We start from the raw sequence: 16,249 nt of genomic DNA, 5'->3' as shown, positions 1-16,249 counted from the left end.
GGGCAGGAGGGCCCGGGGACCGGTTTTCAGTTCTGCCTTTGAATTCACGTCCAGGGGCCTGTGGCTTCCATGGAGAGTTCCTCCACCAGTTCAGGGACTGCCCACATCTGTCTCCGTCATTTCCATATCCCCGGTTCCCAATGTGTGCCCGGCATATGGCAGGTCCCTGTCTGTAGCTGTTCAGAGAATGGGGGCCTGCGGAGCCTGGCAAACACTGGAGAGAGGCCTGGAGAAGCAGGTGCTCGCCCGGTGTGGTTACCTGCTTCCCGGGGGCTTGAGGAGAGAGGCTCCGGCCTGGGAGAAGTTCTACAGTCCTCAGAAGGGCAGGGATTGGCGTGTAAGGCAGGGTGTGAACCAGCGTGGCGGGAGAGGGAGGTGGCCACAAAGCCGATGGCCCCACGTGGAGGCATCCAGAGCTCTGATGGCATCCTTGCCAAGGAGTGAAGTCCAGGAAAGGGGCTGGAAAGGAAGTTTGGGGCTACGTGGAGAAAGGCCTCGATGGAGAACCACGGAGTTTCGATTTAATCTCTCTCTCTCTTAAAAAGTTTATTTATGTATTTGGAGAGAGAGAGAGAGACAAAGATTGCAAGCAGGAGAGGGGCAGAGAGACAGAGAGAGAAAGAGAAAATCCCAACCAGGCTCTGCACTATGGGTGCAGAGCCCAATGTGGGGCTCGATCCCACAAACCGTGAGATTATGACCTGAGCCAAAACCAAGAGTCGGATGCTTAACCGACTGAGCCACCCAGGCACCCTTAGATTTCATCTCTTGATAGTTTCCCCAACTCCGAAGAATCACATGTTGCCTTCACAACTTTGGCCAAGTTCAAAAGGACAATTTCTCTTCTTATCATTTTACTATTATAAATACTAGTAATTTTTTTCTATTAACATTAAAGTAGACAAAGTAAGAATAAAAAACTGTCCCTTCGTGTTCCACCCCCGAGGGCCCTTCTGTGCTGCCAGTGGCTGTCAGACCAGTCCTTAGGAATCACAGCTGAAGAGCCTGGGAGCCATGGCCAGTTCCTAAGGCAAAGTAGGGGCATGTCTCACCAGTCCTGTGGCTATGGTGAAGTCACTTCATGCTCTGGGATGTTGTGGCCTCATCTGTCATGTGATGGGCTTAGACAAAAGGATTTCTTTCTTTTTTTCTTTTTTTTTTTTTTTTTTAACGTTTATTTATTTTTGAGACAGAGAGAGACAGAGCATGAACAGGGGAGGGGCAGAGAGAGAGGGAGACACAGAATCTGAAACAGGCTCCAGGCTCTGAGCGGTCAGCACAGAGCCCGACGCGGGACTCGAACTCACGGACCGTGAGATCATGACCTGAGCCGAAGTCGGACGCTTAACCGACCGAGCCACCCAGGTGCCCCTCTTTTCTTTTTTTTTAATGCTTTATTTTTTGAGAGAGACAGAGCGTGAGCAGGGGAGGGGCAGAGAGAGACGGAGACACAGAATCCGAAGCAGGCTCCAGGCTCCGAGCTGTCAGCACAGAGCCCGACGCGGGGCTCGAACCCACGAGCCGCGAGATCATGACCTGAGCCGAAGTCGGACGCTTCACCAACTGAGCCACCCGGGAGCCCCTGGACAAAAGGATTTTTAATAACACAACTGGCTTGGTCAGGGAAAGCTCCCTACAGGTGGTCCGGTCACCCCCCGATCTGGGAGCTGGGAGCTTGTCATAGCGTGAGCCCGGGGCCAGCGCTGGTGCCCCGAGTCCACCATGGCAAGACCCACACCTGCTGTTAGACCACCGGGCGCTGTGCACAAAGACAGCCTCTGGTCTTAAACTCTAGGAAGTGACTGGGTAATATTCTGTGTTGGGAGAGGAAGAAACACCCCTCTCACCAGGATGATAGCAGAGTGGGGGCTGGGTCCCTGGGCCGGACACACCCTTGGAGCAGTCACACTGGGACGGGCTTGGGTCAGCTGGTCCCATCACCGCAGTGCCCAGAGTGTGTGGGGGTCACACGAGTGAAGGGCGGCTCCAGAGACGGAAGGTTCTGCGAAGATCTTACACTTGGACGGGAAGCGAGGATGCGTGAAATCGTACACATTCAGATCGGCCAGTGTGGTAACCAGATCGGAGCCAAGGTAAGGAAAGTTCTGTTCCTAGGACCAGCTTGCCTACTGCCCTAGGTGTAGCCGACAAAGAAATATCTTAAGTCAGCAGGTGAGACAACAAGTCAGCAGATGGAAGGAAGCACTTGCTGAATACTTGCCTCCTTAAACCACACCCTTCGCTAAAGAGACACAGGAAGTAGTAAAGGCTTAAAGCGTCAATTTAATTCATGTTAATTTCGTCATCAGTTACATGCCACCCGTGTTTACCTTTATGACTTTAGCAATGAATTTTTCATATCTAAAGATATGAAAATGCTGGGCTCACTTGGTTAAGCGTCCGACTCTTGGTTTCAGCTCAGGTTATGATCTCACGGCTCATGAGTCTGAGCCCCGAGTCGGGCTCTGGGCTGACGGTGCAGAGCCTGCATGGGATTCTCTCTCCGTCTCTCTGCCTCTCCCCTGCTCACGTCTGTCTCTCTCAGAATTAAAAAAAAAAAAAAAAAGAGTAATTTTCTCAAAACAGTTTTCCAGTTTGTTGGGCAACTTTTTACAGCATATTACTAAGATGCCTTCCTTCTCTCATGTTTATATTACAAAGTTTAAAAAAAATCAACATGTTTGATTTAGTATGAAATCGAAAACTAAGGAGGCAAACCTAGAAGTTTTGGGGTGTAGTAGCAGAAACAATTAAAATACAGTCTCTGGAATGAATACAAACGCGTGTTTGTTCTCCCCACCTAAATTTTTGTACAAAGTGCCTGGTTCAATGGCTGACACTATGAAAACAGATGATACAGCCTAACAGGTCTCTAACCTGAATTTGAATCCTAATTTTATACAACTGTACTGTGTAACAGCTGATTGTTCCCTTTGCCATTCCAAAATTACTTCACTAGTATGAACTGCATTAAAAATGTAATTGCATTAAGCGTTAAGTTCTTAAAAAATTGTGGTAAAACTGGGGCACCTGGGTGGTTCAGTTAGTTGAGCATCTGACTTCAGCTCAGGTCACGATCTCACGGTTTGTGAGTTCGAGCCCCGTGCCGGGCTCTGTGCTGACAGCTCGGAGCCTGCAGCCTGCTTCGGATTCTGTGTCTCCCTCTCTCTCTGCCTCTTCCCTGCTCACGCTCTGTCTCTCAAAAATAAATAAAACATTAAAAAAATTTAAAAATTGTGGTAAAATACAGTGTACAATTTATCATCTAGCCACTTTTTTTTTTTATCATTTAACCACTTTTTTTTTTTCTGGCACTGTCTGTCTGAGAGGGCACAAGTGAGTGAGGGCGAGAGAAACAGGGAGAAAATCGCATGAGGGGTAGAGCGACAGAGAGGGAGAAGCAGGGCTCACTCAAAGTGGCTCAAGCTCACGAACTGTGAGGTCATGACTTGAACTGAAGTCAGATGCTTGACCCACTGAACCACCCAGGGGCCCCCTCCATCTTAACCATTCAAAAACATTTTTTTTAATGTTTATTTATTTATTTATTTATTTTTAATTTTTTTTTTCAACGTTTTTTATTTATTTTTGGGACAGAGAGAGACAGAGCATGAACGGGGGAGGGGCCGAGAGAGAGGGAGACACAGATCGGAAACAGGCTCCAGGCTCCGAGCCATCAGCCCAGAGCCTGACGCGGGGCTCGAACTCACGGACCGCGAGATCGTGACCTGGCTGAAGTCGGATGTTTAACCGACTGCGCCACCCAGGCGCCCCAATGTTTATTTATTTTTGAGAGACAGAGTGCGAGTGGGTGAGTGGCAAGGAGAGAGGGAGGCACAGAATCGGAAGCAGGCTCCAGGCTCTGAGCTGTCAGCACAGAGCCCGACGCGGGGCCCAAACTCAAGAACCGTGAGCTCATGACCTGAGCCGAAGTCAGAGGCTCAACCCACTGAGCCACCCAGGCGTCCCTAAAAGTTCATTTTTGAGAGAGAGAGAGAGAGAGAGAGAGAGAGCGCGAGCATGAGTGGGGGAGGGTCAGAGAGAGAGGGAGACACAGAACCCAAAGCAGGTTCCGGGCTCTGAGCTGTCAGCACAGAGCCTGATGCGGGGGCTCGAACTCATGAGCCCAGAGATCATGACTCGAGCTAAGTCAGACACTTAACCGACTGAGCCACCCAGGCGCCCCATCCATCTTAACCGTTTTTAAGTGCGCAGTTCAATAGTTTTAAGTATATCACCGTGTTGTGCATCTAATCTCCAAAATGCTTTTCCTTTTGCGAAACTGAAACTCGGTCCCCATTAAATACTAACCCCCCACACCCCCTTCCCCAGCCCCTGGCACCCACCCTTCCACTTTCTGTCTCTAAGAATTTGAACTCTTCTCGGGACCTCACAAAAGTGACATCACACAGTATCTGCCCTTCTGTGTCTGGCTTATTTGTCTCAGCGTAACGTCTTCAGGGTTCAACCACAATCGCCTTCCTTTTTAAGGCCGAATAATAGTCCATCGCGTGGATACACCACGTTTGGTTCATCCGGTTATCCGTCGACGGACTCACGGGTCGTTTCCAACTTTTGGCTATGGCGAGTCATGCAGCTACGAAAAATGAAAGTCTTCTAATGTGGGTGTTTAAAACCTGGGGCAAAGAATATCACTGCTTGGAAAGGAGTTGCCACCTTCCCATGCCACAGCGATGAGCTGTTCCTGAGTCAAGCACGCAGAGAGGTGGGAGGCCCAGCCCCACTGCTCTGAAATGGGGAGATAATCCGGAGGGAGGCTCGGGAGAGGAATTGCGGGGTCCAGATAGGGTCTGAGCACTTACTCCACAATCATGTTGTCTGGCAGTTCTAGCCGCACCGACTACTGATTACTTGGGGTCATAAGAACTGTAAGAGACTTAAATTTATTTATTCTTTCAGACCCAGAACAGTGCAGGTAATTTACTATGAAATAGAGTCTGGTTAATGAGACCAAGGCCCGAGCAGAGCCATCGCTTATAAGACATGGCTGGGAAAACACCCTTGGGGATTTTAACATAAATGAATATATTTTCATTGCACATATGTGCTTCTCCAGGGCAATGAAAGGGGCCATTTCAGTAACTGTTTCCGTATTAAGAGCTGTGCGCGTTCCTATATTAATAAATACTGTATATGTGATTGAAATTGTCATGTTTCAAACAGTTACAAGAGCTGTACGTAATTTTGAATTGTATGCATACCTGATCGTGAAAAATGCACACTGCTAAAAACCATGCCTAGATGTCCTAGTTATGGGCTTTTTGGGAAAACTGCATGAAAATAAATCCCCAAGTGAAAGGAGATATTACTGTGAAATCGGATAAGAATTCAGTCTATTTTCATTTAATGGGATCTATACTTTACTAGCTTGAAGCACTATACGGTGAAATTAGAGATACGCTCACTGTCGGACGTGAAATTGTAAAATAACAGCTTTAATGTATACAATGGCCTCCACTTAATAGGAGCAAAATCCATTTTAATATTTTATGCGTTGGCATTTTATTTAAGGGGTTCGGGTGGGGAGAAAACACAGTCTTCATACTCCTGTTTAGTGGGGGCAAGAGGAAATTATACAGTGGTGGAGGGGGCATAAAACGGGCCCAAAAACATCCGGGGAGAGAAAGGGCAGCCAGACAGACCCCACCAAGCAGGCCCAGGGGTGCTCACTGTCTGGCTCTGGCCAATCTGCCGGCTCACCGGTGCCTCTCTGGACCTTTCTTGGGGTCCCTCCGTACACTGACCTCCCCTCCTGCCGTTTTCAGTTCTGGGAGGTGATTGGCAAGGAGCATGGGATCGACGCGGCGGGGGGCTACTTTGGTGACTGCGCCTTGCAGCTGGAGAGGATCAGCGTGTACTACAACGAGGCCCACGGTAGGACACTGCGCACGGGTGGCCGTGGTCACCAGCCCCAGGTGGACGGTCGCAGCCAGGTCTGGGCAGAGCAGCAGGATCCCGAGGGTGACAGGTCCCCGGGCCTTGTGCAGGGCAAGGACCCGGGAAGAAGTCACTGGGGGGGGGGGAGGGGTGGGGGGGGGGTAGCGGGGGAGGGGGGAAGGGCGCGTCTCAACACCAGCAGGTTAAGCACCAAGTTTCCTTTTTAGTTTTTAAATAAAAACCGGAGTCCCTTCCACGAGGGACAGCATCTCTGTGGTTGGCGAGACGGCGAAAGAGAGCACGATGGGAAAAGCAGTTCTGAGGTATTTGGGAGATCTGTGCCCTCGCCGTAGGCATCAAGGACGTTATTTCAAATGTCTTTCTGCCAGAGACACCTTCTAGAAGAATGCCATTTCCTTTGGCCGGTGTCACAGGGTTCTATTTTGACGGAACATTAACTTCTAGAAACGCGGCAGTCGGCCCACTTCTTGCGACCTTCCTCCACAGGTGGGAAGTACGTGCCGCGGGCCCTGCTGGTGGATCTGGAGCCGGGGACGATGGACAGCATCCGCTCCGGCCAGCTGGGAGCCCTCTTTCACCCGGACGGCTTCATCTACGGTAGGTTTTCCTGCAAGGCCCCCGGGACCCGTGAGGGTGCCCCCTGGCGGGCGCCCCGCCCCCTCCCCCCGGGGGCCAGGTAACCGGCCTCCCCTCCGCCCCCCGCACAGGTAACTCTGGGGCCGGCAACAACTGGGCCAAGGGCCACTACACGGAGGGCGCCGAGCTGGCCGAGAGCGTGCTGGACGCCGTGCGCAGCGCCAGCGAGGCCTGCGACTGCCTGCAAGGCTTCCAGCTGGTGCACTCGCTGGGCGGCGGCACGGGCGCGGGCATGGGCACGCTGCTGCTGAGCCGGATCCGCGAGGACTTCCCCGACCGCATCCTGAACGCCTTCAGCGTCCTGCCGTCGCCCAAGGTGTCGGACACGGTGGTGGAGCCCTACAACGCCGTGCTGTCCCTGCGGCAGCTGGCGCGGCACGCCGACGCCTGCTTCTGCATCGACAACGAGGCCCTGTACGACATCTGCTTCCGCACGCTCAAGCTGGCCGCGCCCAGCTACGGCGACCTCAACCACCTGGTGTCCCTGACCATGAGCGGCGTCACCACGTCCCTGCGCTTCCCGGGCCAGCTCAACGCCGACCTGCGCAAGCTGGCCGTGAACATGGTGCCCTTCCCGCGCCTGCACTTTTTCACGCCCGGCTTCGCGCCGCTCACCAGCCGCGACGGCCGCCAGTACCGCGCGCTCACGGTGGCCGAGCTCACGCAGCAGGTGTTCGACGCGCGCAACGCCATGGCCGCCTGCGACCCGCGCCGCGGCCGCTACCTGACGGTGGCCTGCTTCTTCCGCGGGCGCATGTCCACCAAGGAAGTGGACGAGCAGATGCTCGCCGTGCAGACGCGCCACAGCGCCTGCTTCGTGGACTGGATCCCCAACAACGTCAAGGTGGCCGTCTGCGACATCCCGCCGCCGGGGCTCGGCATGGCCGCCACCTTCGTGGGCAACAGCACGGCGGTGCAGGAGCTGTTCGGACCGCGTGTCCGAGCACTTCTCGGCCATGTTCCGGAGGAGGGCGTTCGTGCACTGGTACACCTGCGAGGGCATGGACGTCGGCGAGTTTGCCGAGGCCGAGAGCGACATCCACGACCTGGTGTCCGAGTACCAGCAGCTTCAAGACGCCAGAGCGGTTCCCGAGGAAGACGGAGACGTCGTGGGGGAGGCAGAGATGGAACCGGAAGACGGGCCCCGGGCACCTGGCGGGGCCGTGTGAGCCGCGGCCGCAGGGAGCCCCCCTCTCGCCGGGGGCCGCCCCGGGGCCGCGCGACCGCAGGGACCTCAGGGCCTTCCGCCGGCATCTGCTGACCTTCCAGACTCCGACGTTCAGTGCACCCACCCTCTATTAGCTGGTTTGAAATAGCAAAGCGAATTCGTGGGGAATTGCTCCCTTTGGGCCGTTCCTGGGCGCACGGCCCGTGCCAGGCATCGAGACCCCCCGCCTGGGTCTCGTGTGCGGCCTCTGCAGCCCACGCTCGCCTTCGACCCCCTCGGGCCGCCCATCGGCGCCCGGGAGCCCTTGCCCGGCATCCTCGCCAGGTGTCTCGCCTCGGCTTCTCTGCCATGCACTCTGCCCAGCACCCTACCTCCTGGTACTTGCTGGCCTCCGGAAAAGCCAGGTGACTAATTGGTGCGTGGGGAGCTCTGCAGCCGAGGCAAAATGTGAGTCAGCATCCACTAGCGAATAGCGCAGACCTCGTGTGTGCCTGTCAGCGTACTAGCCGCAAAGGGAAAAGGGAAGGACAAGAACAAGTGGCAGTGCCTGATCCACTGAGACACCTGGCCAAAGACACCCCCAAGCAAGCAAAAACCCACCAACTCCAAACCTCTGCTCTTTACTGCTGCACAGCTGGCTTTTAACACACACGGTTACACTGTCGGTTCCTTCTTAGTGCTGGGTTCTGGGAATTCATGAATCACTGTCTTCGGTTTCCCTGGTAAAGGCTATTTCAAAATGCCCTTTTCACTTTCAGTCAGTAATCACCTTCTGAAAATGCTCTGTGGCCTCTGCTCTTTCAGAAAGGGCACACGGCGCGGTGCGCTGGGCGGCCATTCACATGCAGGAAGGAGGCAGCACCGGGCTGGCCGGTGTCCTTCTCGGTTCCAGGAGGACGCCGTCTCATTAGGGAACGTTTACAGTTCAAATTAATTTGCCGAAGTCGCCATCAACGTCGGCACGACGAGACAGCTTTCACCGTTACACGATTTTGATCTGCTCACATTACAACAGGACGCAATACACGAGAGTGTAATCGAATCATCCATAACTTTTTAATTAAGGTTTACCTATTTCTGACATACAGCACAGCCATCCCTTCCGGGCCCGTAAGGGCTTTAATGGCCTTCTGGAACGACCACTGAGCTATACTATAGGATCCGTGGTCAGCCAGCAATGGGAAGATGCTCCGACCTTCACTGCAGGAAATATTTACTTGCGGGCCACCAGGTTCTCCTCTCCCGATTCGTTTTTGTCACCTGCAATAATACAGTAGCAGGTGGACGGATGACAGTACCTCCTTCAGAAAAACTTCACTCCTTCCCATATGCATTGTAAGGAAGTAACGAAGACACGTACGGAGAGAAAATTAAGTCTTGCTGTCAGTATCATGACAAGCCTTCTATTTACAAAACTTAAAAAAAAAAAGTTGTATACACTTTCTCCTTGTGGTTCAAGCACTAAAAACAAAAGCAGATTTAATAAGCTGTTACCTATCCACTCTCAGAAGTTCCTAACTTCTTAGAAGCCAGAAAAGACTTACGACCTCTGAGTTTACAAGAATTGATACACATGCTTCCTCTAGCAAGCACTTTCCTTCTCAAATCCGAAAGGGAAATCAAGTAGATGCAAGGAAGGATACAGACCCAAATTAAAAAAACCAAAACCCAAAAAACCTGCTGATTTATATTACTGTCAAGATTTTTGTTGCTCAATAGTAATCATTAAAATACAAGGAAATTCAATTTTAAATGGCTAAATTGCTTTATTTCAGACTAAATAAATTCCTTTTCTTGGAGCCTAACCGCCCAGACTGATTAATTTGAGTAGTTAAAAATATTTCAAAATGTATCTCACCATCCTACTCTTTTCTATGGTAGGAATAGATTAAAACACACACACAACACACACACACACACAAGCCCACCAGAAACCAAAAGAAATCTGTCCCCTCAGATTTGGAGGAGCCTAGTCCTTCAGTGGTACAGTTGCCATGGCAACACTGGTCTCAGAGACGAGAGACCTGGGATCAGAATTTGAGAGCTTGTCCGGTTCCTTCACTTCACTCCCAAGAATGCTGCGCGAGCAGAGACTGATGAGTCCCTCAGAAATCCCTCACATGGTTAGTGAAATACCCACCACTAGGTCTGATCAGGGTGCCCTGGTCATCTGGACACAGTAGTCCTGCCGGCTGACCCCCAGCCCCCAGGTCTGGATGCAGGAAGTTTACTTCATCACGGTGATCAGTTCAGGATTTTTAACTACAGAGAAAGAGGCTCAAAGAATCTTTGCTGGGTGGTAACCTGGCTATTTTTACTTTTCCCCCTTGCCCTAGAAGCAGCCCTGGCCCCGAGTCTCACCTTCATTACCTCCCAAGCTGACCGAGGACTTCTCTCTAGTTACTCAGCTGCAAAGAATTCAGCCCTTTGACCATCAGCTTCGTCTATGAAAAGGCCTGATGGCCTTGAGATTCATTTATTCCTGTCCCTGTAATGAGAGATGCTTCCTAGTGCCTTGACCTTGGGGACCTCAGCGCCGGGAACTGGGGTGCCCTGACTGTAGAACAGCACGACAGCCCTGAGGGAAAAAGCTCACGAACTGGGGGGGGGGGGGGGGGGCTTGGAGTGGCTACTGCCCCGCAGCCACCTCCTCCCCACCCCCCCCATTCATCCTGGAGCTCTTCCTTGAGTGCCCTGGGCCAAGAATGAAATAAAACCTACAGGTCAAGTGTCCCGGGGCGGGGGCAGGAAACTGCCTCCAGAAGGCCGAGAACAAAGACATTTTCTTGGGCTCCTCCTCGGCCCTGCTCAGTGGCCCCGAAAACTTATTGTCAGCTTAAGTACCGTGGTGAGAACTGGTCCTGGCAGAGAAGCTGAACAGTGTTTCAGAATTTCCCGTTCACTTTTGATTTCTCCGTTCTCCAAAAACAGTTAAAATCAAGCAATGAACTTTGCAGTGGGTGTTTTACTCAGCCAAGTGCTTCCAAGTTTCAAAGGAAGATAAAAACAAAACACTTGCAACAAGTCTTCATGCCTGAGTACTTAATGAGTAAGCCAGTCACCACGCAAACGCCACCGAGCTGTCGTCATCCCCGCGCCCCGAGACCTGCAGGCAAGAATCTTACAAGATTTAACTTCAGCTCCGAGGAGCGAGGTACTGAAAGGCTCTGGCCCACTCCCCGTGCGAAGTGCTCCCAGGACAGATTCACCCACAAGACCACGTGAAGCACGTTTCTTGCTTAAATCCCGACATCAGTAATTCTTCTCTACAGGTGTTAAGTGTACAATAAAAAAATAAAAAAAAGACCACACTGTAGTGTTTTCTCTTCTAATCTATGCTTTTAGCAATTATTTTCATTATAACCCATCCGCCACTCTGACGTGATTTCGTAATTCAAAGATAAGGAACGGTGAAAGCCACACCAAGAGGCTCCTTTTGCTAACTGACATCACAAAAAAGAGAACTTTCTATCCTGAGACGTTTAAAACGTGGTTCCGGCATCCCTCGGCTCACTAGATGCCACACCTGCTTGCCCCAACTTAAGAGACTCTGGCTCGTAAGGTCATATGCTGCAAGGTACGCAGAGTTCCTCTGAAGAAAAAGCCTGAAGGAAAACAAACACCAACAGCAGGAGTGGACCATACTTCAATTTATTGGCATCGTCCATCTAGAACAAGACAGGGGTTTTTTTGTTTTGTTTTTTGACGAAGGGAGGTGGTTTCCAGTCGGCCATAGCATATACCCACACATCTTCACCTTGAAAACGCAGCATTTCAAGCTCTGGGCGGGTCTGGGAGGAAAAAAGAAAATGCAACAGTTGCGAGTTCTTTGTGTTTTAACTGTCCGGCGCGACCGTGGCAGTGACTTCCTTGTCATGAGCTAAGATAACTCTGGCGTCACTTCACGTGGCTAATGCTGACCCTTGGCTCTTGGCTGTAGAAAGTGCTGGTTCACGTGCACTGCCTCAGCTGCACAGAACTTCCCTTCTAAGTAGAACCAAGTTCTCTCCTGGCAATAAAGAAACCACTCGGCCTTTCAAAAGACACTAAAAGCCCCCTGTGCTGATGGGCTGGGGTCATCCCCTGCTGGACCTCGGGAGAGCTGTTTTCTTCTACTGGATCTGGACACTAATTTCTGACCCCAAGGACACCGCAAGGTCAAGGTGAGTGCGATGCGCAGCGTGGCTTGGCCATGCTGCAGAGGCTCAGTGCCTTTGGCAGCCAGGTCACTTTTAAGACAAAACAACCCAACGTAAGACTAGGTCTCATTACTTAGAATTATGAGGGAGACAGAGCGCCCCTAGAAGAAGGGCTTAGAAGAAGGGCTAAAACACCGCATCTCCAGACTCATGATAAAATATTTACTAATTCAAAATGAAAATGAAATGTGCTTAGGGGGAGACAGTTCCAATAAGTGAAATTGCTCATAACCACAAGCTGCCAAAGGATGAATATTTATCACATTTCTCTTCTACTGCAGGTCTGAAGCCTTTTTTAAAGCAAAACAAGAAAATTAAGTCTGAAAAACAGCTCTCTGGTTATTTGCCTTGTTTATCTTTGAAATAACGTCAAGAAAAAGGTTGAGAGATCACGTCGCTTTAGCAGTTGGAGCGAAGAGTCAGAACTTATCAAGTGTACGAAACTGTCTTTTACTGCACAGGATGTAACTCTACGTGACCGACATCTCTGGAAAAGTAAAACGAACCAAGCACTCAGAAAGAATAATACATTTAGCAAAAGCAGTTTTCACTGCGGGGTCTTGGATTCTGCTGCTCGATAGCTTAGCAGGACCCTGGCCTGTACTTGCAGCCCTGATGTTCAGGAAGCAGTCCTTTGTGAGAACACTGGCAGACGTGAGGAAATAAAGACGCAGAGCACTGTAATTTGTCATGCCCCTGAACTGTTACATAACTCTGACGGCAATTACAAAAGCGGGGAGTTTATCCTCCGAATTATTTGATGTGTGCAGACAAATGAAACAGGTTTAATTAAAATAAGATGGCTCTCTACCTAAGCATTGCTAAATGAGCTGAAAATCAATGTGCCAATTACTTCTGCTTGTCAGGGCCTGAAACGAGATTCTTTCATGATGCCGCGGCACTCGTATCACTCTGTGCTTTAAATTACTACCCCCCGAACTAACACCTAAATGTACCGGTCTGAACAAAAAATGGGCAGAACTGAAAAACTAAAATTACTTTGTGTTTCAAGTGCTCTAAGAACTTAAGGTGCAGGTCTTCTAATGAGGAGTCAGTAACTTACAGATTACTCCTTTTTCACTTTCACAATTTTTACGGTGCTGCCAGAAGTCTTCTCGGCATTTGCTTTGAATTCTGTCTTCAGCGCATCTCTCACTGCTTTTGCACAAATCTGGGAGTATCGGATGTAGCTGGGAGGAAATCAGAGACAACATACAATTAATTACCAATGATCCAGCCGGACTGGTTGTGTTACTGTGATTTTTTTCTTCCCGTTACGTTAACTTTTGGTTTGGCTGTACGGTATAGTGGAACTGGATTTAAAATTCACTAGTGCCAGAAGGAATCTATACAGAGTAAAAGACTAGAAAGAAATGTACTAAAGTCTCAATCTTGGTGTTAGGATGGGTAATCTTGGTTTCTCTTCTTTGTACCAATTTAATACCTGTTCATTTAAAATAAAAGACTCACAGGTATTTAAAAAAATCCTATAGCAGAGGAAACAGACTAAAATGTTATGAGAGGCTCTGATAGAAGGGGCATTTCCCCCCATGTCTCTACTTGAGATTTTTTTCTTTATGCATGTTATTCTTACAAGGTAAAATACATAAAATTAAAGGAGAAAAACTATTTTGAATTCAACAGTTCTTCCTCGGAGTAATTATTTAAAGGTTTTTCTGGAGAATACTGGATTTTGTTTCCTAAGTCTGCCATTGAAGACACTTCCCAATCAAGGTTTCTAAATTAAACCTAAAAGCTCTTTGAGAACATCATCAATTCTAACAAAAGATCTAACAGCCTGCTTCCTGTTTGGTAGATGGACTCCCATCAACATCTTATTTTCCAAAAGATGTCAGTTCAGTCTTTATACTTTTTGAAAACAGGAAGGCGGGGGGGGGGGGGGGGGGGGGGGGGGGGGGGGGGGGGGGGGGGGGGGGGGGGGGGGCTGCTGTCTATTTTCTCATGTTTCAGATTTGTTTTCTGGGCCAGAAGCAGGCGTTCCAACGCCTGTCTGCAATGTGACTAACTGGGTTGACCTTCAGGCTGCTTAATCTTTCCGGCTACTTTATCCACCTGTAGAAACGAGAATAAAATAGAAGACTAATATTACTGGCCCCACTGGTGGATGGGAGGAGACACAAGTGTGAAGGGCAGGGCCCAGCACACCTGTCACAGAGTAGGTGCTTGATTCAATGGCACCCGTTACTGGGACTATCATCCTTCCAAGGCCACGGATCCGTGCTCAACCCCCCCCCCCCCCAGGTCAGGCACCTGCTGGGCTGCTCAGCTGTCCCAGTCATGGGCCCACTAGAAGGTGTCCCTCTGGGCAAGTCACAAGCGCTAGGTCCATCGAGGGCACAAAGAGCTCAGGTGCGAAGGCCGCACCGCTGGTGCCCCCGTGTCACTAGAGATCGTGTCTTCAGTCGCGTCAGTACGTGAGCCTCGCAGGAGCACCGCCCCCCTGCGTGCAGCGCTCTCCGGTGTACAGGGCCCTTCCCCCTTTGCACCGGGCAGGAAGCACAGGCATGTGCGTGCTGGGCAGAGGGCCGGGGCGCTGGCAGCGCCGGGGAGGGGCACGAGGACCCTGCACGCGGGTCCCGGCGTCGGCGCGCCTCGCGTTCACCCGGGGCGCTCGTGGGGGCGCGGCCGCACCCCCAAGGGGACGAGCGTAGGTGCTCGGCCCGCGGCACAGGCCACGCGCCCCGCACGCTCGAGGCCGCCCCGGCCGCCATCTTGGAGCCGCGCTCCCCCGGCCCGCGACCCCCGCCGCGCTGGCGCGACCTCCGACCCCCGGCCGCGCCGCCGGCCCCCGCCCCCCAGGCGCGGGCCTACCTGAGTCCGGCCTGTCGCCAGTACGCCACCATGATGTCGCGAGAGTGGGCGAGTCGGGCCAAATCGCGAGGACGCCTCAATGTCGGCCCGGTGCGCGGCCCAGCTGCAGGAAGGTCAAGCCTGTGAACCGGAAGAGGCGGGACTCCGGACCTGCCAATCCCGCCTCCTCCTGCCCCGCCCGCCGGCCCGAGCAGCCCCTGCTGCCCCGCCGCGGAATCCCCCCCGACGCCGGGAGCCAATGGGGACGCGCGGCCGGGGCCTCGCGTGCCAATCCCCGGGCGGGACGGCCGGCAGCGCCCCCCGATTGGCTCCGCGGGAGTCCCGAGCGTGTTCCCCGCGGGCTTCCGTAGTGCCCCGGCCGACGCGGCCGGGTGAAGAGGGCAGCTGGGGTCAGCGCGGGACACGGCCCCCACCTCAACAGCCCCCCCCCGCCTCCCCGCCGGGGTCACGGCCCCGCCCGGACGTCGGCACGGAACCCTTAAAGCCCCCACCCCCGAGAGGCAGGGATCAAAAGCAAACCTCGGCCCTGACACAACCTTGGCTTTCGGGGTGGTCCCCCGACGTGCGACAGGACAGGATGGGCCAGGGCCTTGCTGGCGGCGCGCGGGGACGGAGGTGGGGGGGGGGGGGGGAGCGCGGGCTCGGGGGTGGGGGGGGGCAGGTGACCCAGTGCATTCGCAGGAGGAACAAAATCTCTCTTGCGCTTCACAGTGATTAAAAAGAAATTATCATCAGGAAACACATCATGGTTAAAAGTTTTCAGGAAGAAAGGTTTTTCTTAATATAACTTCCATTTTTAATATTAAATAGGATAAGATGCTCCATGGTCCCCGAGTCTAATCTGTGAACACCGTCCAGTTTAGTCTCTCAAACACATCTACTTGCTGTATATTTGTATTTTAAAAGGTAAAAGCCACAAACTACCAGCTATTTCACTGAAAGTAACTACACTGGAAAATGAAAATTTCTAGAATTTTATCATTAGGTCAGAGTTAAAAAAAAAAAGCAAACAGGAAAAAATTTTGTTCAGAAATCGTTTTATCATTAGGGCATTACACCTTTTTTACAAGTATAATTTACAGAAATTATACAAGGCAACTTTTAAATCAAATATCAATATTTTCCAATGTTTTGTTTAACTGAAATGTTATCTCAATTGTAAAAATCATCTCCGGTTACAAAAAATAATCAAAAACCTTATTGGATTTCAGTTGCTTTTACAAAAGTCCTAAGAAGTCTCAAGCTAAACAATACTTTAAGTAGAAAAACTCTAATTTTTAAATAATTTGCTATAGTATTTCTGTGGTTTATGTACACATATTAACTGGTTTCTTTTCCAGGAAACCTGAGGAGTTTATTACATTAAGCATTGAAAATAAAGACAAGAGCTGATCACCTTCCAAGAAAAATCCTCTATGCAACTGCAAGTATGGAAGATACTATTTCCTGGCTGGTAACTGCCCGCCTACAAAATGGGAGATACACTTTCAGACTG

At 51.3% G+C, this 16,249-nt stretch overlaps 2 protein-coding genes across 2 annotated transcripts; one reads left to right on the top strand and one right to left on the bottom strand.

The window, feature by feature from the left end:
- The first annotated feature begins 1,869 nt into the window (after nucleotides 1–1,869).
- On the top strand, nucleotides 1,870–9,528 carry TUBB1 (tubulin beta 1 class VI). The gene is given in 5 exon segments (XM_019426399.2): nucleotides 1,870–2,093; nucleotides 5,787–5,895; nucleotides 6,406–6,516; nucleotides 6,627–7,483; nucleotides 7,485–9,528. Coding segments are annotated over 5 exon segments (1,374 nt in total). The 5' UTR covers nucleotides 1,870–2,036; the 3' UTR covers nucleotides 7,725–9,528.
- A 1,830-nt stretch (nucleotides 9,529–11,358) lies between these two features.
- On the bottom strand, nucleotides 11,359–14,891 carry ATP5F1E (ATP synthase F1 subunit epsilon). Its single transcript, XM_019426402.2, has 3 exons — nucleotides 14,755–14,891; nucleotides 12,986–13,112; nucleotides 11,359–11,514 (listed from the first exon to the last, which is right to left on the bottom strand). Exons 1-2 carry the CDS (start codon nucleotides 14,784–14,786, stop codon nucleotides 12,989–12,991), a joined length of 156 nt encoding a protein of 51 aa, XP_019281947.1. The 5' UTR covers nucleotides 14,787–14,891; the 3' UTR covers nucleotides 11,359–11,514; nucleotides 12,986–12,988.
- Between the last annotated feature and the right edge of the window lie 1,358 nt (nucleotides 14,892–16,249).

Source organism: Panthera pardus, unplaced genomic scaffold, assembly GCF_024362965.1.
Source record: "Panthera pardus isolate Hobbes unplaced genomic scaffold, ASM2436296v1 HiC_scaffold_25, whole genome shotgun sequence".
NCBI classification, from domain to species: domain Eukaryota; kingdom Metazoa; phylum Chordata; class Mammalia; order Carnivora; family Felidae; genus Panthera; species Panthera pardus.
This window is presented reverse-complemented; position numbering and strand designations above follow the sequence as displayed.